Raw genomic sequence first — 21770 nt, forward strand, 5'->3', positions numbered from 1 at the left:
CCACCCCAGCTGATTCACCTCCAACAAGCTCAGTCCTTGAAGCCGGACTGAACCAGCCAGCACAGGCTGCTGACAGCCCCCAGCTGGGACCAGGACCTCTTTAGGGCTTTGCTCAGCCCTGTCTTGCTTTTAGCAGGTGCTCTGCAGAAGTGGTTCAAGATCACACCCCTCTCTTCCACGCCTTAACATAAAAGAAAGAGTTTGGCTCTAAAGAAAGTATTTTTTAAAGAACACAGGGGAAAGTACTGATTTACAGGTCTTAACCCTGCACGGGGGTATAGCTGCAGTTGGCATCGAGTTATCAAAACTGGAGAGAGATCCATGAAGATTTCTGTGGCCTTGCGGAGCCCCAGGTCTCAGCTGCAGAGTGAGAGCCCTCAGTCAGCCCTGCAGCCCTTTCTGTTTTCACTTTCTGTCCTCACCATCACTGATTTCCTTCTCTGGTAGTTCACAGATGAGAAGCATCGGTCTCCCCCTCTCTCCCCACCTCCTTTCCAGCCATGTGACTGAGCACTCCCTGCATCAAGTGAAACTTTGCCGTCCCTAGGAAACCTTGATTTCCTTTCCACCTGCTCCACGGTGAGAAGCGGCGGCGCTCAGACCTGCAGCTGTGCTGGCCATGGGGAGGAGCGCACGGCAGTTCGTCTGGCTCGCCTTCGCCTGCGGTGAGTAACATCCTCCATTGTTTCTGTCAGAAAAATGAGATAGACTATGCTGGTTTTGTTTCTTTGCAGTCAGGACAGTGCCTAACAGACTGAAAACTTGAAGTAGGCTTGTTGCTCGCACTAACAGTCCTTTTGGTAAAGTCCCACTGCTAAGAAATAACTACAACTACACTTAATTGCAGCTGGTACAGACTTAGTCTGATGTTTTCCTCTGTATTTTCCCTTGCACTCTGTGGTGACATAAACTCTTGACTGTGTGATGGAGTCAGCTCAAAATAGTATTAGCAGCAGGCTTTTTTTGGGCTTGCTTTTCTTAATTAAAAATAATTACCAGACCAGCAGAACTGACTGAAAGTCTTTGGTGATACAAGCAGCAGAAAAACTGAGGAAGCATTGCTCGAGTGATTCATTTGTCTGCACTGCGAGATGCAGAGCATGATCAGGAAAGGGAGAGTGCGGCAGGGGCCTGGAGAAGGCGGACTGGGGCTTATCTCAATGACGAACCACATCAAAGCCACCGTGCAATCCTCAGTGCTGCTCTGTGAATATGTGGGGAGCCAGCCTGGTCAAGGATGTGTCCCGGCATGTTAAGTCATCCCTCAACACCCACTGCAGTTCCAAATCTGTCGGGTGAGGAAGGACAGAGCGTGATTTAATCTGTGTAATGGCTAAAGGTTTGAGCTCGCTGGTGAGGCGCCGGATTTCTGTGGTGTGTTTTGCTGTCGGCACACAGGGATCACGCAGGTCACAACCCTCATCTCCCAGCGCAATGAGCAGGGAAACAGCCCAGGGACTTGACGACAAGCGGCTCCTCCCACATCGACTCTGCTGTCCCCCACCCACATCATAGCCTGAATCTGCCCAAGTAGCCCCAAAACATATAACACAAAAGGAGAGGAAGATCAGAGTCAGAGAAACAACACCAATAACTCATGGTCAGCAAGGATGTTTTTGACCAGGAAGGACTTGTTTCCTCAGCTCTTTATCCATTTTTGATCATTCCTTTAGTAATATCTTGTGATGTTTTATTAATACCACAAAGGCAAGTCTTTCTGCGCAGACAGGGAATTTAACACAATTAGAGTTTAAGGGATAAAGTCTGATGGGTTGGAGGTTTAAGAAACTGCTCCTGTATTGGAGGGAAACTGTGGCAGTAACGAAACCCCTCAGAAAACCGTGGTGCTTTTCCAGTTCCTCAAGGACAAGAACCAAAGCAGCCGGAGCTGGTGAGAGTGTTTCAGTGATTGTAGGAGCTGGGCCAGGTTTTTGTGTCCACAACTATTACAAAATCAGCCAGCTAAACACAGGCATTTCTTCTGGGCAGCATAAAGCAGAACAAACCTGCTGGGCAACTGAGCAGCATGCGCGTGTGGTTAGATGAGAAGGGGAAAAAATCCCCAGCAAGAGGTTCTTTCACCTACCCCCTTACAGGATGGCAGGCTGAGAAACGTAACAGCCAGATCACGGCACTGAGCGCTCCGCTTCCCACTGTAACGCCTGGGACCAGAGCAGTGACGTTCCTTAGCTGGCATCGACTGAACCTCCCTGGTCACCAAAGCATGAAAATGGGGTCTCCAGGCCCAGACTGGGAACAGTGAATTTCTGAGAGCTGCCCTGATCCTTTTCTGAGAGTTTTGTTCCAAAGCGTTGCGTGCACGGAGGCTTGCTGGGCAGAAATGCAGCCCTCGGCATTGGTATCGCACAACTTTGAAGCCAAGGTGAGACGAGAGGATTGCACCTGCTTGTTCCAGGAAGATGTGCTGCAGGGAGCATGTGTCTCTTGAGAAAAATGTTGATCATGTAAAGTTTTGAGTTGGCTTCACAGAAATTTTTTTTTTTTGCTGGCAGAGCTGTGAAAAGGGCCACGGTGGGGGAGCCGTGCAGGTAGCTCCTTTGCCAAGCTGTGCCAGGCTCCCCAAGTGGCAATGCTGCAATACTGAGGGAGCCATGGTGAAGCCTTCCAGGCCTCAGTTGGAGGGTAGGTCAGGCTCCCCATGGGCCCACCTGCTCTTTGCACAGCAGAGCTACCAAACCACCTCCCACAGCCACCCAAGAAGACCACTGGGCACAAGCAATCCTTACCCATCCCTGAGAGCTCATGCAGCCAAATGTCTTTTGAGAAGACGACCCAAGCCAACAGGTTTAGCAGCATTGACAGAGGCTCCAAAAAGCTGGGGATAGCCATGCGAGGCTGGAGGAGCAGTCTGGTCTGGCAGGTCGCCTGGTGAGCACGAGCAATGGGCCAACCCTAAAGACATTTCTGACTTTACCGCTCAGTTACCCTGTCGGGATGAACGTTTCTCTAATGAAAAATAGTTAGGTTGAAATGACCTTTTGGGGAAAACGAAGTTTCATTTAAAAGCTATGGGTGGCATCCAAATCTGAGCGAAATGTTTCTCTCCACATCTGCAAGATGTTATCTGGTCAGTAATCGAAACCAATCTGTTAACTAAAAACAAAGAAGTACTGACTATTTAAGACTTGTGTAAATTTAAATGTGGGTTGTTTTGCAATCTTATAGGGGAAAAAAGAGTGAAAATTGCAACTTCTTCTTTTTTGTTTTTATTGTGCCGATACACTTAGATGCAACTGCTGATAGCTGTTTTATGGCAACTGCTCTGATTTTTCCACTGTACACACAGAAGGAGAGAGTTTTTCTGTTTTTCAGCTCTGCCAGCAGGTGTGGTGAAGTCTGGGGGAAAGTGAGAAAATGAATGAAAGTATCATTGATTTTTAAGTTCCTTCTGATAAAATTAACAATCAGCGGGCTCTGTCCTGGCATTTTTGTAGCTTTTCAACTTTATCAAGTTGCACTTCTTTGATGAAGTCAGGTATATTCTGTACAGCACAGAGGTGAAACCCAGGCAATTTTAGGAATATGGAGTATACATCTCCACTTCTGCTCTTCTCTACCATAGCCATGTTAAGGGAGAATTGAAGTGTGGGTTCAGATCTATACATCTGTTCTCACTTCTTTGGCTTTGATCTTGAATTTGCTTCAAAATCCAATAGGTTTTATTATTCAGATGTAGTCTATATGTATCCTAAAATGGTGAGATTTTGTGAATTCAGCTATTGTTGTGATCTCTGTTCATGCTGAGTGAAAATAAATAAAAGAAAGGAAGACTAGCTTGTGAGACTTCAGCTATTTCCACTCTGAATGTACCTCTGGCCTCAATCGATCCTAAAATCTGAATCTCAGCAACCCGCCTGACACAAACCTTTGACACTGATTAATGAGAAACTTCTTTGGAAGAACTAGCTTACAATAAACTTCTCAGACAACATGTTGTAGCATCCTCTGTGCAGCTGTACCACTAGGAATATGAGCTGTGTTGGACTTTTGGGTCCCTTCTGTCTCCAAACTGGAGAATTCATCTCTGTCCTCCAGCTAGTTTAGGCAGCAAAACAGTTGAAGCTTCACACACATCAAGGAATACATTTATGTCAGGGATTTGTGATTTCTTCTAGCTTGACCCTGTCTTTACAGACATTTTACATACATTTTATATGTTGCATATAAAAGACTCAAGCAGAAGGGTTCTGATCTTCATCTATTCTACAATGTACTTTTTCCACTTTTTCTTCCCTTCATTATTTACACTTTTCTTCTCTCCATTATTTACAGTTAGGTGTCAGGTATTTTCTTTTCAGTTCTGCAAGGAACAGGTTTCTGTAAATGTTACAAGATGGAAGAATAATTTTGGTCCTTGACTATTTTTAGATGTGGTCCAAAAAGCCCCTGGATGTTGTACCCTTCAATTTGTTTGTCATTGCTGAAAGAGCATCACTAAGAGGGCTGGTCTTTCATTGGAGCATTCCCCTGGGTATCTCCCAGGACAAAGAACTTGAGGGTTCAAGCTGGAGTGCCTACAACCAAACCATCAGTAAATATCTGGAATTTCCCTGTGTCCCAGACTGGTTTCCCAGACCACTGTGAATCACTGTAAGACCATTACACTGCCTCACTTCCTCCACGCACACAAAATGTTCCCTTTCCCCATGCTTTGCTGGTAAGTAACCAACCACCCCTTCGCCTGCGTCTTCCACACCCACTGCGTCTTCCTTAAACCTTGATAATTTGCTTCTAGCAAATCTCGCTGAACTACTGCCTCCAAGGGAATTCTTGTGCTGCCTGGGGATTGTACAAGATCTGCCCACGCCTCTGGCATCCTCTGGCTTCTTCAGCACTGAAAGCAGTGTGTGGGGAGCCAGGAGCCAATGTGCTTCCACTGCAATGGGTACATTCAGAGGTGTGAAGACTGGGGGAGTGGTGAAAAGTTATGAATAGTCTCGCAGCATGTCTGCTTTTACTCTTCTACCATGACTGGAGGCAAATGAAGAATAAAATCATATCACTCATTTGATTAAAAAAACAATACAGTTATCTTGTGGGTATAAACAGAAATGTTAAACATGAAATTTTCTAGACTACTGACTTATTTGTTTCTTTGCAGCATTTTCCTCCTGCTTTGCTGAAGTGGTGCTGGGGGTCGAACTGTCTCCAGAAACCACATCCTTCCACCATACAGCTGCTTCTGCTCAGCCACTTTATCATTCTTCAACCCATCAAGGCACCACAGTTCCTTTTAACAGCACAGGCTCTCTTGAAACAACACCCACTGGCCATAGAACAACTCTGCAGACAACAGACCAGCGTCAGGCAACAACAGCACCAGGCCACCACACGACAGCTCAGGCAGGAGCAACCACCACGCAGGTGACCGGCCAGACATCTCCCACGGGGGTATCTACAACATCTGCAGACAACACAACTGAAGCTCATCAGGTGACAACCCAGGCAATGGAAACTGTTACACCCGCAGTGAAGAACACAACCGGACACACTATGTCCTCAGCCAAGCAAGCCAGAACGCGTGTGAGCACAGAAATGACAGCGGCAGCCACAAACACAACCATAAAACACACAACGCCAAATACACAAATGACAGCTGCTGCCATAAATATTACGGCCACCACCATGCAAAGTGTAAAACCCACCACAGGGTCAGGAAATCAAACAACAGCACCTAAAAGTCCAACAACCACAGCCATGACCAACGCAACAACCACTCATCCAGGGACTCTGACAACCACCCCATCTACTACGACGACAGTGAGACCCACTCTCGCACCGCAGCCTTCTCCCATCCCCACTGGCACATACACCGTTTCCAATGGGAATGGGACCTGCATCAAAGCCGTCATGGGCTTGCAACTGATGGCTCATAATACACAGACGGTGAGGTGGAAGCACCACCAAAAAGCAATTTTCAGAAGTTAGTTTGTATGATAAAAATAAGTGGTTAGCTACCAGTCTAAGGCACTTTCTGTGCCACAGCATCTCAGCTGCTGTATTTTGGCTTGTGTGATGATGTCAGTGAGATGTACGAGTGCTTTCTTATTTCAGCGTTGTACCAGTGGCAGCCATACTTGGGAGGGTATGTCAGGCTTCAGTGTTACTGATGTTTCCCAGAATGGGAGACTGGTTTAAACCTGAATTGACTTCAGTGAAGGGCTTGTCATTGTGAGTTGCAATGAAAGCAAGAAATTGTCAGTTCACAGACTTGGATTCAGAGGTGGGTTGTCTTGATGCTGATGCGTGGAGATTTTAGGATCACAGGAACTGCCAGACTGGATCACAGCAGGGGTTCTGGGGAGCTGGTACCCTCTCCTAGCAGTGATCCACTGTGAATGATTCAGCAAAAGATGTCACAAAACCTGAAATGGTGATCATGTCCCTCAGAATTAAGGTTTTTGTAATCTCCACTAATACAATATGTGGGGTTACATCCATAGGCTCTGGATGCCTCCAGCCATCCCCATTACAAATCCAGATATTCTTGCCTTGGGTATGAGTATTTCTAACATGGGATGAGCATCTGATGTTGGTGGAAGTAATTTTCATCCCTCGTCCTGGTGGAAGCTAGGCAGGAAGCATCCTCAGCCTCACCAAACCACAGTCAGATGTTTATTACAAAAGTAAGGTGTGTTTGAGATAAGACTGAAGGAGCTGACCTGCATGTTCAGGGCTGCAGATCTCTCCTTTCAGACTACAAGGTGGGTTGGCTGATGCTAGGGATGAACTGTGCAGGACGTAATGAGGAGGCTGGGGCGATGTGAGGAGCAACACATGTTGAAGCCAATCTAACCCCTGCCTGCCTCTGCCTTGATGGCTCCTCTGCCTTCAGGCGCAAGTGCCCACTACTCCCTCTTTTTAAATTACAGCTGGTGCTCATCTGACCCTGCTCTGAATCATACCAGTTCACCAAATGAACAGAAAACTATTATTTTCTGCCAGCTTAATGCACTGGGACATCTCAGTGCTACATCAGACGAGTGCTAGTGCTGGTTTATGAGCAGGGAATGCCCCCAGCACACAGCAATTAGGCTGCCACTACCACAACCTGTCTGAAAAAAACCCCACCCAAACCCCATCTATAAATCTCTGTGTGTTTCTTACAAAGTTTCCCTCCTCCTCTTCATCAGCAGCCCCCAATGTTTCTTCTCTCCACAGAAGCAGACAGAGTACATGGCTGTCAACCCCAATGCAACGCAGACATCTGGCAGCTGTGGGACGGTGCAGTCTGAGTTGAACCTAACTTTCAGTGGAGGATTTATAAACTTCACCTTTGTAAAGGTAATGATTGCATTTAGAGGGAAGGGGTGTATCCAGCTTGTGCTGTGGGAAAAGGCATTTCATCCATCTCTATGCTAGTTTTCCACCTGTATATAAGGCATTATTACTCCTGTCCTTCCCGAGAGGCTAGAATCATAGAACCATGGATTCATTCAGGTTGGAAAAGACCTTTGGAGGCCACCTGGTCCAACCCCCTGCTCAGAGCAGGGCTAACTTCAGCATCAAATCAGGTCTTGTCTATTTAAACTTTCAATTTGGAAAGGTTTGTAAGTGCAATGAAGGGTAAGTACGGTGCCTTGCCATCCTTTGATAGAAAGAGCTAGAGAACAGTGCTAGAGGCACCCATCTAGCAACACGCAGTCTAGAAACAGCCTCAAGCAAAACCAGAGTCTCATTTTTACACAGATAAACATCTAGCAGGAGGGAAGCCTGGGTTCGCTGTTTGCATTGGAGTGGGACAGAGGGAATGGGTTTGGGACTGAAGTCCCCACGCAGGAACAAGGTGTGTGTGCCAGGAGCTCTGACTCACACGATCAGGTTGCTCTTACGAAACGGTGTCTCGGGGACCACCTGACTGCAGGTGAGGTTAGTTCATTTGCTTCCCACAAAGGCCAAGTATCACAGCCAAAAGCCAGCTGTAGTTACTAAATCCAAAGGGCAGTTGTAAGGAGCCATGGCCCAGCCACAGCTGAAGGGGCCTAATTTAATCTGATTTTTGAGTGGAAAATTGCAAACAACTGAACTACAATAAAGTTGTAGATAAGTGCCCTTAAAATGCACCCGATCAGGGAGACTTTTATAAATACACACAGGAGCTTGGACAAGAGAGAAGCCCTGCTTACACAGTGGGAAAGTTAGTTTTCTTTTTGACATTGTGTCTCTTGGTACCATGTTCCCTGCCAGGACTGCATCGTGTGTGGATGAGGCTTTAGCATAAGCTACCAAGAGTGCTGCTGATATTATAACCACGGGAGCAAATCGCTGAGTGCAGCCATCCCCTCGTTGCCTCAGGGGTTTACACTGTTTACACATTTTGGGAGGCAGCACTCAGTACCGTTTCTCTGGAAGCTATTAAGGGCTGGATGGTGATGCCAGCAGGGCTGGAGACAGAAGTTAGTACTGTGTATGAAGCCATTAATGCGGAGGGAGGAATACAGCATGGGTTGGATCCCATCAGACTCTGACTGTAATGTGCATTAAGGCCATGTCCTGGAGCTCCATAGCAGTTCAGAGCTGCACCTAGCCATCACTGCTGATCTCTGTCCTTCAATTAATCAAGCCAAAATGTCACTGGTGCAGCCTGGTTCTAAGCTCAAATTAGTGACAATTAAGAAAAGTACACACGGTTTATCAGTCATCATCTTCCATTCAGCTGGGGGCCACCAGGTCCTCGGAAATTCAACATATTTCTATAGAAATTCCAAGAGGTGACAGCAAATTATATCTCACCGGAGCCATTAATGCTTGAGCAGAGAAAAGATTTTGATTAATAATAATCTTGACTTTAGCTTATGGCATAAAGTTTTCTAAAAGGTACAGAGGAAAAGTGAGGTAAAAAAATCAAGGAGCTGCTTTAAAACAAAGGTTCCGTTCAGACCGCGAGTGTTTGCTTTAAATGTATGCTTCCTGCAACAAGGGGAGCATTTTCTGTTACAAGGATACTTAGAAAAAATCTTGTGATTCAAGTACCCATGAAAGCCCCAGCTTGTAGCGGTGCTAAGGAGAGTGATGTGAACCTTTAGGAGATACTTGACCTCTCTTGCCCTGAAAAAGGCGGTATTGGCACAGCATTAGACAATCCACCCTTCACTCCAAGATAAGCCTCAAGAGCATAGCCAGGCTCGGCTTAGACTTCTTTGAAGTTCAAGTTAATAAGAAATCATTTTGCTGCTGGTTTTCATGTGTTTGCCCCCTCCAGCCTCTTTAACTGCTTTGAACAAGGAGCGCTCCAGTGATGGCACTTCTGATTTTCACTGGTGAAAGGGGAGCTGGATCAGGCCCTGGCGCTGCCATACTGGTGCGGGGTACTGGGAAGTGGCAGTGCCAGCTGCTTTTTGCAAAGAACTTAAAAAAGGAAGTTTTGTAACCAACCCACAAGATATGAAGTAGGAGCAGGTGTTTTCCCCAAGCACAATTATTAACTGTGGCCAAACAGAACATAGCGCTACCATCAAAAAAAAAAGGTAATATTTGATCTATTTATGTCTTTAAGTAGGAATAATGCTGAGAACCTCTTCTCTGGTTTATTTCTTTCTTAAAATTTCCCAGTCCATCCTACCAGCTTTTAAGCTGCATAACCTTAATACTGGGTGCACAGGAGACGTTCCTGTCTGCTGCCATTTATCCACCAGCTGCATTCACCAATCCTTGTGTGCTTGCCGATGGAATTAAAATGAACAGTAGGGCTGCCTCATAAAGACTGACTTTATACTCCAACACTGCTGCCAGGGAAAAGCTCCCAGGGCTGGCTCTCACTGTGTGGCAGGCCAGGGGAGGACAGCGTTGAGGTTGCACCAGGGTTGTAGGGCACATGCAGGCAGGACAGTCAGCTGGAAGTTTTGCTTTGTGCTGTTGTACCAGGTGCTTTCCATGTCAGCAGGCTGTAGGCATATGAAAACAAGCCAGCCAGCACCAACAGTGTCAGCAGGGTGGAAAGAACAGTTATTTCTCCCCTGCACAGACACATCCAGGTTGCTGTTTCCTCATTTGTAGTGACTGCTGTTGGTAGACAAAATCGGAAATGAGTGGCACTGGCATGAGATGAGCTCCTGGCTCTCAGCGTGTTGCTGACCTCTCCCAGTTCAAAACAATAATTAACAAAGAAGCACAGCTGCTTTCTGCAGTTTGCTCGCACAAAGGGTGTGCACTGCAGTGCTGAGCTTCCGGAGTGCTTCTGAAGGTGTGGGCTCAGGTCCTGCAAGCAGTCAGACTGCGTGGATTAATCCAGTGCAGGATCGCTCACAAGAGCACCGCAGTGACTCTCGATGAAAGCAGAACAGGTGAATAAAAATAAATTGGCCTTATCACCTGCTTGTTAATTTGTGCAATGTATAATATTTGCTTAACTCCCTCCTACTTTTGGTTACCACAAGTATCATACAAATGTCGAGCTTGAGCAGTGTGTGCAAAATCACATCTGCATGGTCCAGTTTCACTGCACGGAGCAGAGCTGGTGATGTAGCTGAGATTGCTGCAGTACACCGGCTTCCTACCTACTAGGTGAAGTGACTTGGAAAAGAAAAAACAATACGTCCAAGCAAGTTGCTTCTTAGGTCTTGAAGGTGATGCTTAAAAATGTGTTTCTTTGGGAAATTCTTTGTGACCATTTTGCTGTGGTAAACTGTCTTTTTTCCACAAATATGAGGATGTATTATAAATAAAGATATATCTTATTTTGCAGCAAGCTCCAACATACTACGTCAGTAAAATTGAGACCAGATTACAGTCATCTGAAGGTCAGTGATTTTATGTTATCTTAATTTCATATTAAACTGTTCTGGGTATGAGATAGGCTTTCATATCTTTAAAACACTGAATTTTGCAAATTATGTATTTTATCAGGCTTTCAACATGTCATTCATCTAAATCTTATGGCACAAAAATGGAAGAGAAGGGACTGGGCTGCAGTTTCATCAGAGTTGTTCAGTTTTCAAGGTTAGCGTGGATTCTCAGTTGTGTCTCTCTTTATGGCCTCCAGGTATGCTTTACTATGCCGCCACGCATGAAAAGCTGTTTACAACAAAGCTGGGGAACTCCTTTAAGTGTGCCAGCAAGCAAACCTTTGGCTTGGAGAAGAACTTCCAGCTCCTCTTTGTTAACATGCAGCTGCAGGCGTTTGATATTGCTGGTAACCAGTTTGGGAAAGGTAAGCATAAGGATACCATTTCCACCCTTTCGAGATCTGCATGTCAGCACTCTGGTGTGCTGACAGATATAATCTGCTGGATTACATGTGGTGTAATCTAGCAGATTATATACACATGCGGTGATCCTGTAACACCTATAGCACAATCACAGGTTTATAATAGTTCCCAAATAATGTAACCTGCCCGCTGCTGTGTTCTCATCCTTTTCTGAGTCATCTTCAACACATACCTATGGAAGATGGAAAAGTCTCTTTCCCTCCTGCATTCAGTACCTTCTCTTTCACCTTCTCATTAAAAATGTTCAGCTCTACCGCCACAATTTTATTCTTCACCCATTTTCTTCCAGAGCGAGTGGAGGTGTGTTGACTGCCATGGCATTGTCCAAACCCCTGATACATACAGTTCAGTTCAAGGTCACCACTCTTGATATAGTCAGATTTTAGCTATTTTGAAAGGCAATTAATACATATGATGTCCCACAGCTGCAGCAGCTGCCAGCTAATAAGGGATATTTGTGAATGCAGGATGATACTTTCAGAGCAGCTGTGTCTAGATATGATGAAATGTGCTTCCGAGGAGCAGCACGATTGGCATGCTCCCAGTTTCAGAATTAAATGTGATGCTCATCTCCGCAATTTGTCTTTTATTGAGTAGAGCCACAAAAAGGCAACCATGTAGCTTAGTAAAAGACAGAGACAGACCAGTACTAACTCCCCTGGCCTATGGATTGCCCACACTGGGAGAATGTATTATGGCTCATCACAGCTTCTTCTCTGCACCCACACCTGGGGTTTGTTCCGCAGGGAAATGAGATGTCATCCTTGTTTCTCGGCCAGCGATGCAGCCAGGACCTGGCCAGGCTGTGGGGTCCAGGACTGCTGGGTGCACCAGGAAACTCCCTTGTCCCGCTGTATGGACACTCACAGTCTACTGCTGTACTTCTTATGAGATGCATAAAGGATTCTACAAAAAGCAGAGAGGGGGACTAAATGGTACCCTGTGGTCTCTTTCAAATTGTACATCTTCACATTTCTATGAATTCCTCTTGGGGTGTTTCCATACAAGATCTCAGATGGACAGATAGGCTTATCAGCTCTCCAGCCCCTCATATGCAATAATAAAACATTCCCTTCTTCTGACATTTGACATTCTGCATGCTTACAAAATATTACTCCTGTATTTTTCTTTTTACTTTAGGTCCGTCTTTTGACTCAGTTTGGCTCTGTTTGACTGATTCTTCTTTTGTTATTTCACCATTTTGGCTGCCTTTCTTATTGTAAAAGGAACATAATGAGAAACAACATTTGGGGCTTTTTAAAGACATGGACTTTTTTTGCACACTTTTCTTTAAATTCTTAAAAGCCTCACTGAGAATCCAATCTATGCTCTCATTCTTTGAAGATTTTTTTCATACCATAACACTGAGCTGGAACAATTAATGGGATCCCATCTGGTCCCCACATTCCCATTTGATTTTATACAATGAGTGAGTTCAGTTATGGCTTTTGGTATGGCCTCACCTCTAGCAGAGACAGAGCTTAGAAAGACACTCTCTCTCTCCAAGGTCAGGCTAATCTCTGCTAATCAATACCACATACAAAATTGAATTAGTTTTGCTTTTAATCAAAGGGCTGGGAAAGCAGCTATTACCTCTGAAATAATTCCCCAGTGGCCATGAAATAGTTATGAAACTGTTACGTACCTCTGCTATGTATGCAGATTTTGAAAGGCAAAATCCCCAGTGAAGGAAAGACTCTACACACATCACCAGCCTCCTTCTCGGGTTTCTCGAGACTGGTAGTTTCACTTCTGTTGCTCCTGATTTGCTTATCTTTAAAAGAGGAAGAAAAAGAAAACAGTAGTGATCATTGGTTTCAAGTTCCTTGCAATTTTGCACAGACTGCAATAGCTTGGCCGGTTTGAGTCTGGAAACCTGTAAAAGTGTCTTCTGAACTGCACTTCAGTATATCAGAAACGATTCCTACAGCCCAAGGTTCTGTCAAAGCAAAATGGCCAATTCAAACACCTCTGGCTTTTGCAATACTCAAATGCTCACTTCCTTAACAGCAGGTTACGATAACCAGACAAAGCTTTTACAAGGCAGCATCTAGCAGAACGCTGATGCCTTTGGCCTTGTGACATTGCATCCCGTGAAATCACCATCTGGAGAAGAGGGTCAGATTTTGGGGAGAGCTATTTGGAGGCTTTGGAGCTGTAACATGATGTCATGCACTCCACATGCTCCCTGGGCTCTCTGCCCGCCGATAGGGAAAAGCCCAAACTAAGCTACAATCTGTGCCAGCACAGTCATCATAATTAGACAGTAACAACAGAGGCTTTGGACTATGGGCTGTCTTCTCTGGCCTGATCCTTTTTACTTATTGCAGAAGCAATTAGATGCCACATAAGAGCAGGTTTTGTCCATGCAAGTTGTGTATTGCTTTTTATTTTTAGACTTGCACTTTGTAGTGCAATGCTCCACATCTGCTATCAGCAAGAAAGCCTCCTGCTGTGTATGTATGGATCTTGATGATAAAACAATCACTGTGGACATGAAAGAGCAGAGTCATTCTCCAGTGAAGCATGTAGCTATTTTGAAAGGGGCAGGTATTGTTTTCTTGAGATAAGATTCACCTTAGAGAAGGTGAGTGTTGCTCAGGAAGAAAAAAGAAAGAAAAATAAAATTCTCAAGACTTTGAGAACTTCTGGCTTGTATTTGCTAACTTTTCTGGAATACAGATGTATTGTCTAGGAGTATAGCATTCTGCTATAACACATTTTCTGATCTCCTTTTGCTTTCAGAAGAAGAATGCTTTCCTGATAAAAACAGCAAAGCAGCTCCCATCGCGGTGGGCCTGAGTATCTTGGGATTGTTTGCCATTGTGTTTGCCACGTTCCTGATTTCCAGAAGAAAGCCACACAGAGGATATGAACGTATCTGAGGTGCCCTTGTACTTCCAAATGTGTGTAGCAAAAAAAAGAAGTCACGGGAGTTTTAGCTTCTGCCTGGCAATCTCACTGCCCTGAAGCCATATTTTTAAGTAGGATGACACCATGTGTTCAAAGCTAATGAATGTTTCTGGAAGCGATTTCTTTAAGGTGGGAAGGAGACAACTCACACCATCTACTTTAGGCTATTCTTAGCATCTCATTTAGATGTAGTCTAGAGGTCCAAAGTAAGGAGCCTAAATTATATTATCAACAAAGGAGGCAATTCACACCACCTAAGTCAGATGCCTAAAAATAGCTTAAAGAGGGCAGTATCTCTATTCCCCTAGAAAATCCATCAGATTTCGTAAAGATGGCATTTAGATTTATTAAAATAGATGAGTCCAGTGATACGACCTTCAAGTTAATAAACCAGAGGTCCACAGCTACAGACAACCCTGTTAAATCAGAGCTCAGTGAAAGCCCTGTGGGAACCTTGTGGATGCTGAAGCCTCAGGGCTCAGTAAGTGTGACTTCCATTCATAAGCAAGTTCTTACCAGTGCTGTAAAAATCAGGGTTACATGCCATCAGTTCTTGTTTTTACCTACTAAGCCCTTCAGAAGAACACAGTGGTAATATGTGACTCTCACTCTGGAGGCAGTATTTTTAGAAAATTTTCTAGTTTCCAGTGACTGTGTATGCAAATAAGCAAAGGTTATCCAATGGAGGTCACACAGGATCTGCCTGAGCAGTATGTGCCAAAATTATCACTTGTCACTGCTTATCTCAGCCCTGCTGCAAAGACATCTGAGCTTCTTGCCAGTAATTCTTGAACTGCAGCCTCAGAAAGCGCAGCCCATTAGTGCAATCTGATGTTGGTAAATTTATCCTGAAGCGTTATGCTGCAAACTGCACAACTCAGGAGCTGGTTGACAGACAGCTATGTCTGTGCAGCAGAGCTGGGCAGGTGTTCAGAGGCAGTAACTCCTCCATCCATCTGCCACAGCAGGCCAAGGCATCCCACTTGTCGATCGGCGCTCAAGGTACAGCATCCCTTTGCTGCATGTTTGCAACACAACGTGGAGAAAGCTAACATGAGGGTCTGAAAGCACTCTGACACATGGGCTGGCGCTAAGGATGCCAGTGCAATAGATGAGGACTGGGGTGAATTTGCTTCATAAATCCACGGAGCTCAGTATTTCGTTGTCTTGTGAGAGCTCACAGATCACCCACTTTCTGTTCAGACATAGACCTGTTATAGTGACTGCCACTGAACTCAATAACTGTCCCTCTACTGAGATGGCAGCACTGTGATCCTCTCCTAATCTGGGAAGATACCACACTCACTGAAAATGCCAGGGATTAAGTTGTGGCAGACCTGCACAAGGTCCAGGAGCAAATGGAATCCACTGACGCTGTATGTTCAAAGCTTCTGTGGGACCGAAAGGCTTGCACAGGCCTTGGACAAACTTTCTGCCCAAAAGTGAGTGCTATCTAGTGCGCTTGCAGCTGAGCAGCTGGATTTTCATACGGAAATAATTAGGAGTTGCTTTAAAGCACACTAATTGTAACACTGTAGTCTGTTTCCTGCTAAGCCAATGATGAAGGCGTGAAAGTAGTAATTGCTGTTGAGATTAAGTTCAGCTAATGTTCTTTGTTGTAACAAGGAAAATCTCCTTGTCACAAAAGCTGCATGCACAAATGTGCACATACACACGTGTGTACAACATGTACAATTCTGTTCACCGCAGCAAACAACATCAAAATGATAAGAAATTATATATAAAAGCATTTACAAAAGAGAAAATAATATTAAATAAGAGCATGCTTCCCCCTTAGGAGTTAGAGTAATGGGCTTAAATTCTACTAGTAAAAGTTTTGCCTGGAAAAGGACTGTGGAATGGCACCTATTAAACAAAAGAAAGAGTGAAGTTGCCCGCAAAAATTCCTTGTTGTTACTTCAATCTGGATCTAAACAAAACAGAAATGCTGGGAGATAATTTAATTTCTATTAATAATGCCCCAAATCGTCAGCAATTATTAATGATGATGCAACCTCACTGGATTTTCTGTGGGTAAAACTGATGACTATATCTTGTGAGTTTAATTTCCCTTAAATATTTTTAAAATAGTTTTTATATTTTACTAGTATTTGGCTATTGAGAGTATACTTATTTAAATTAAGAAAGAAAATAAATCCTTCCATTCCATGAATTACTAGAGGATGCTGGTCTGTGTCAAGCAGGAATCATGGTCATGCTGTTCCGTAATTGACATAATATGTAGCTGAGGAAGTTAACAGTCTCCAGACATGTTCCCTTTGAGTCTGAATGAACCAATAAATGAAAAAGATAAAGACAATTTTGAAACATTTTGGCAGTTGGAGAAACATAAGACAGAAGTCAGAACCAGCTGTGAGCAAGGGATGCAGCTGAATACGATCATAAGGTAAAGCAGCACAGGAAACAGAATGCCAAACTGCCAAACCTTTAATACAGATCGAGTGATCTGAACTGTGTTCTGTTGAATACTCAAATTGAAATGTGAATATTTCCATTATTATTTTTTTAAAGGCTCTAGGACTCTTAATACTGCTTAGAGAACTCTATCTAGCTTATTTTCCTTCCCCCCGCTTAGTGGACAAGCAGCCCACTGAACACAGGGCATTGTTCCGGCACTTTGCTTAGTAAGATCCCTCTAGTTCTCAGGGTGAGTTACTACTATTAGTCTGTTGTTTAGAAAGCAGATTTTAATACTTGATTAAAGCAATCACTTTTTTTAAAAACAAGAGAATTGATGAGGTGTCCAACAGGAAAGGTAAATATATGGAAGAGTTTCTACTCAAAAATGAGCCAAAGTATGCAATACTGATGTTACTGCCCCAAACTGTTACATGTGGACATTTTAACAACAAACACTGCCTAAAAAGCTATAAAAAGCCTAGAAGCCATTCTGGCTAGTAATCAACAGACATCTTTTCCATTCAAAAGTAAGTCTTATTTCACATATTCTTTGGATTGTTGGGTTGCGTGTGTTACTTCTACTGATACGGATGGATACAGCATTTTCTTGTTATGTTCTCTTTGTGTTAGCATTCAGTCTCTTAACATTTGATATCAACATGAGCAGAGAAGACTGTTCTTAATGACTGATAATTCTGTGTTTAATCTTCTGATACCCTCTGGCATTTTTACCAATGATGCAAAGTTAATGTCCCCCCCTCCCCTTTTTTTTTTCTTTCTACAGTGAATCAAACTGTTGGTGTTGAGCAATGTTTGGATTCAGGTTTACTTGATTTGTTCTTATGCTTTTTATTGCTATTATTTCTTTGCTATCTTTATGAAGCTGCATACTGCTCTTTGGGCTTGCTCTAAACAGCACAGGTGAAGTGCATGTGGTATAAACCAATGAAACAAGTGGAGGCTCCCATGAAATGCTGCCAACAGGCAGCAAACTGAATCCAAGGGAGTTCGTACTTTATGGCAGTGGAGAACTCCTCACTGCATCATCCACTGGAGAACTCCTCACTGCATCAGGAGATCCCAGCCCCTAAGTGCAACCTTTCTCCCACCTGCAGCCCAGCCTGCATGCCGTCACCTTCCTCCCTGACCACAAAACACACGGACAGCCCACAGCAGGGATGCGTGTCAGCATGCCAGCATAGCAGGGAGCGTTGCCTCTCTGAACTTAACATGGAATTAGAATAAGATAGCCTAGCTGCTCCCTGAGTTGCCATGTGCAGCTTTTAAAGATGAAGCCTGTATTTAGTTTCTGCCAGAGTTTAGGCTGATATTTGGCTGGCACTTTTTTATCTAGTGGAGTTGCCTTGAGGTCCTGAGCCCAGTGGGAAGACGCTATAGGTGTAATTGGTCTTGGTTGCCAGACTTTCTCATTTAAAATCTTCTCTGAGGAAACATTTTGAGCAAAAAGTCCCTAAAAGAACACCATTCAAAGAAAAGGCTCTTATGATAACCTAGTTGTACACTAAATGGGCCACAATAGTTACACCATGGGCAGCAGTGCAGAGTTTCTCTCCTTCCTGTCAGTATGGATGTAAATGAAAACAGTGTTTCTGAGCCAGCCAGATTGCTTCCCTTCCAGAGCTGCTCTTTGCCAAAGTCACACCCTTGTTTAGCAACCTGCTCACTGCTTGGGACAGGGGTTTACCAACCAAACTGCCCTAAAAATCTGCATGCCAAAAACCTGCATATAGTCAGCATGAGCCTGTGTACCCAGAGAGCTGAGAGAAGAGCACAGTCCGCTGTGGGAGGGGGCAAGGTTGCAGCTGGATCCCAGAGTGCCCAGCAATCTTGGTCTCAGCAGCCCCAGCTCACTTGTCCTCCCATTGCAGGCTCAGATCAACCCACCCCTGAACCAAAAGACAATGATCATGATGACATGATGCATCCCATCAGGGAAGCTATGCTTAACTTCCTTGCAAACATGTGCTGGTCAGGATACAGTGGGGCCACGCATAGAAATCAGGAGGTGAGCCTATCCCTATAGCTCCCTGATGCTCTGCTGCAGCTCTCACCCCAGACCATTCACTGTGGTCCCTTGCACACCCAAGGCAGAGACAAGGGCATCCCATAAGCATGATGATGTCATACTTAGCCAAATCACTGAGAAGCTTATAAAGCAAGATTTAATTTCTTTCAGTCCTTTTTGCTCTCTGATGGACAAAGTCCAAATTAAAACAACACAGCTGTTAATTCTGGTTGAAAGAAGAAGGGAGATGTAGATTATCATCTTGTGTGTATGAAGATGGTCTGGCTGATCACTTCTAGCTTGCTATAATATCTGGTTGCTAAAAAATAATTTGCTATGAGAAGTAAGATTAGCTCTTTATTTTTCTATGATTGGTGTTTCTATAATAAAGGTTGCATTTAGCCATTAAAGTGTGCATTGCTGTGCAAGTATTTTCTCTCTCAAGTGCTGTTTCCTAACCTGTTTAAAATACTAAACCTAACCTGTTTAAAATACAAGTACAGTCTAACAAACAGGCAGGGTCCTGTGGGCTCTGGACACAAGCCACAGACACAGATATGGTTCTATCCTAACCATAACTTTGATGATTATTTCTTCTGTGGCTTGGGCAACTTATCTGACATTTCTATCTTTGGTTCATCAGCATTGCAAAAAAAAAAACAACAAAAAAACCCCCAGTATTGAAAATATTATGTGATCTGTTAATCTCTCTACAACTTCCAGAGTATCTGAATTCACTATGTTTCTTTGTATGACTAGATCTCTTTTTTTTTTTCCCCCCTATTGGTCCAATAAACACAGACCATAACTCACAGGAGATGTGATGGATGCTTCTTACCTCATGTTTAAACTGCTTTCACAGATAGTAATCTTAGGAATTATGATAAGAGTCTTTTGAGGAGAATGCATCCTTTCAGTGTGCAGTTATGGGAACTAGAGGAAATAAATAGCTTGGAAAATACCACACACAAACTTGAGAATTCAACAGCTTCTATGTTGGTCAAAGGAATTTCCCAAAGGATAGGGGCTGGACTAGATGATCTGTAAAGGTCCTTTCCAACCCAAACCATTCTATGCTTCTACGTGACTTTGCTGTGATTTTGCTGTTTGTCACATCAACAGCCAGCTTAAAATATTGTAACTATAGGACAACTGCATGGGATAAACTTCTCACTAAAAGGGGGCACTCAAAAATTCTTCAGCTTCATCTTTATAGGTTTTTCAGAGAAACTTGAAACCAAATCTGTCTAGATCTATGTTTGGCTAATACCTGCAGCCAGACCCTATTTTGGGTGCAGGCTCCTGTACTGCCTCTCAGGCCGTTGTTGTGGGGTTGCACAATAGAGCTGGGCTGGCTAGGAGAGAGGGGTGGGCAGACAGATGGGGGAACAGGATACTACCCTCTCTGTGGTGAGCAAGATAAGGCTCTGAAGTGGCTGAATGAATCTAACATGTCATGCTCTTCATGGCTGATGAAGCAAAGGTGGTTAGATGACTGCAGGAAACCAGAAGACGTGATAAAGATGGGGAATGTCTGCTGCCGGCAACTGATTCAGGAATGTACCTGTAAGAGAAATGCCAATGAGGGGAGTAGAAAGAAATTAACTTCCCTCAGTGATAAAATACCAGAATTATGTTTCATTTGCTATTACTATTTCTAGTGTCAGCACACATCTCCACATGATGGATAATTTAATGGCTACAGGTCACAAGGTGAAAACTTTGCAAGCCCCTTGATTTGTCCTTCAGTAGAAAAGCAGGGCTGTCAGGAGAGCAGGGTCAGTTTGTGCCACTCTTTGGCACTTGCTTGGCCTGGTACAATATCAAACTTGGTGCCAGGTTCGCCTAAGTGATACTGCTATTTAGTGGACGAGGTTCCTGGCTTGTTCATGTTAATTTTAGAAGCTGGGATGGTAAATACACACTTGGGAGATGCAGTTCAGCTGCTGCAATAGGATTTAGATGGGGTCTTCTGCATACTCATTGCCTGGGGAGCGGGGTGGTGTCTGAAGTGGACCCTCAAAGACTGATGGACATCTCAAATTCTCTCTCTCTTGACAAGGTTTAAAGGCAGATAGAGGAATAGTCAATCATTTCTCCCTTTAAGGAAAAAAAACTTCCATCTGTAAGTCACACCGTGGACTGTCCCAGAAGCACAAAGGTTTTCAATCCACTGGAGAAATGTCTTTGCATCAGCGTGTCTAGAAAAAAAAAGTACATTTTAAAAGCATCAATTTTAGGAAAATACCAAAGGTGAGGAGAGAAATATTTCTAGGAAGTTAACCCTCACTAGTAAGGTGACAAGACACTTGGAGACCACATTTTCTTTATCACATCCTTGGCTGTGGCACTGCAAGCCAGTAATGCAGGGGTACGCATGTCTGAAGTTTATCAGCCATAGCAACATTCACACTCTTGGGCTTTCAGCAGCATCTGGGCTTTCCCAGCTAGCCACAAAATGTCACAAAACCTGCATTTCCCTTTTCCTGCAAGTTCTATTATGTCTGAAATTGGTAGATTCCAAGTATTTTATTAAATTATAATTTAATTGGCTCCATTTCTTACTTAACTCTGTCTTCAAAATTTTAAAACAGAGTAGGTTGCATTTCCCACATGCAGAAACAAAATAACTGGCTGCTGGGAAAAAGGAAAGTATTCAACTGAGCCAGAAAATCTGTGCAGATTAGAGACACAGATCTTGGCTTTGAACCTCAGCTTTGCTGGGGCTTTCCTATACCGCAGACATTTCTGAAGAATATGATTCATGTGTCCAGCCAAAGTTTAACTTCATTCATTTTGCCATGGGATGACAATTTGTCAGGTCCTCAAGGAAAATGAATTCATATTTCAAACAAGTCATGATGTTCACAATCTGTTCATGGCAACAAAATAATGAGAAAAGTACTCAAATTATTAATCTAAAGCAGCTTTCAAAATATGCCAAGCTTCCACAATAAAATTTAAAATGTTGCCAGTCCAACCTATCCAGTACATCAGTAGGTTCATCACAGTGTCTCTATTTATGTACGTGCACATAAATACTAGTGTCAGTGAGAAAACTATTATTTTCTGCATATCAGTTTTATTACATTGCACTTTCAAGCATCTGCGTACACAGATGTGGGTGATCCCACTTGTCTTTGCAAGCCCTAAGAGCCATGCTTGCAGGATGCCTTCACCAA

At 43.8% G+C, this 21770-nt stretch overlaps 1 protein-coding gene and 1 long non-coding RNA gene across 2 annotated transcripts in view; one reads left to right on the plus strand and one right to left on the minus strand.

Moving 5' to 3' along the window:
- Positions 1-21770, minus strand: part of LOC147599723 (uncharacterized) — a 344381-nt gene that overhangs the window by 143156 nt on the left and 179455 nt on the right. The window lies entirely within an intron of this gene.
- On the plus strand, positions 536-18998 carry LAMP3 (lysosome associated membrane protein 3). Its single transcript, XM_010118879.2, has 6 exons — positions 536-665; positions 5123-5907; positions 7183-7305; positions 10706-10760; positions 11003-11170; positions 13974-18998. Exons 1-6 carry the CDS (start codon positions 620-622, stop codon positions 14111-14113), a joined length of 1317 nt encoding a protein of 438 aa, XP_010117181.1. The 5' UTR covers positions 536-619; the 3' UTR covers positions 14114-18998.

Source organism: Chlamydotis macqueenii, chromosome 9, assembly GCF_036417535.1.
Source record: "Chlamydotis macqueenii isolate bChlMac1 chromosome 9, bChlMac1.mat, whole genome shotgun sequence".
Classification (NCBI taxonomy): domain Eukaryota; kingdom Metazoa; phylum Chordata; class Aves; order Otidiformes; family Otididae; genus Chlamydotis; species Chlamydotis macqueenii.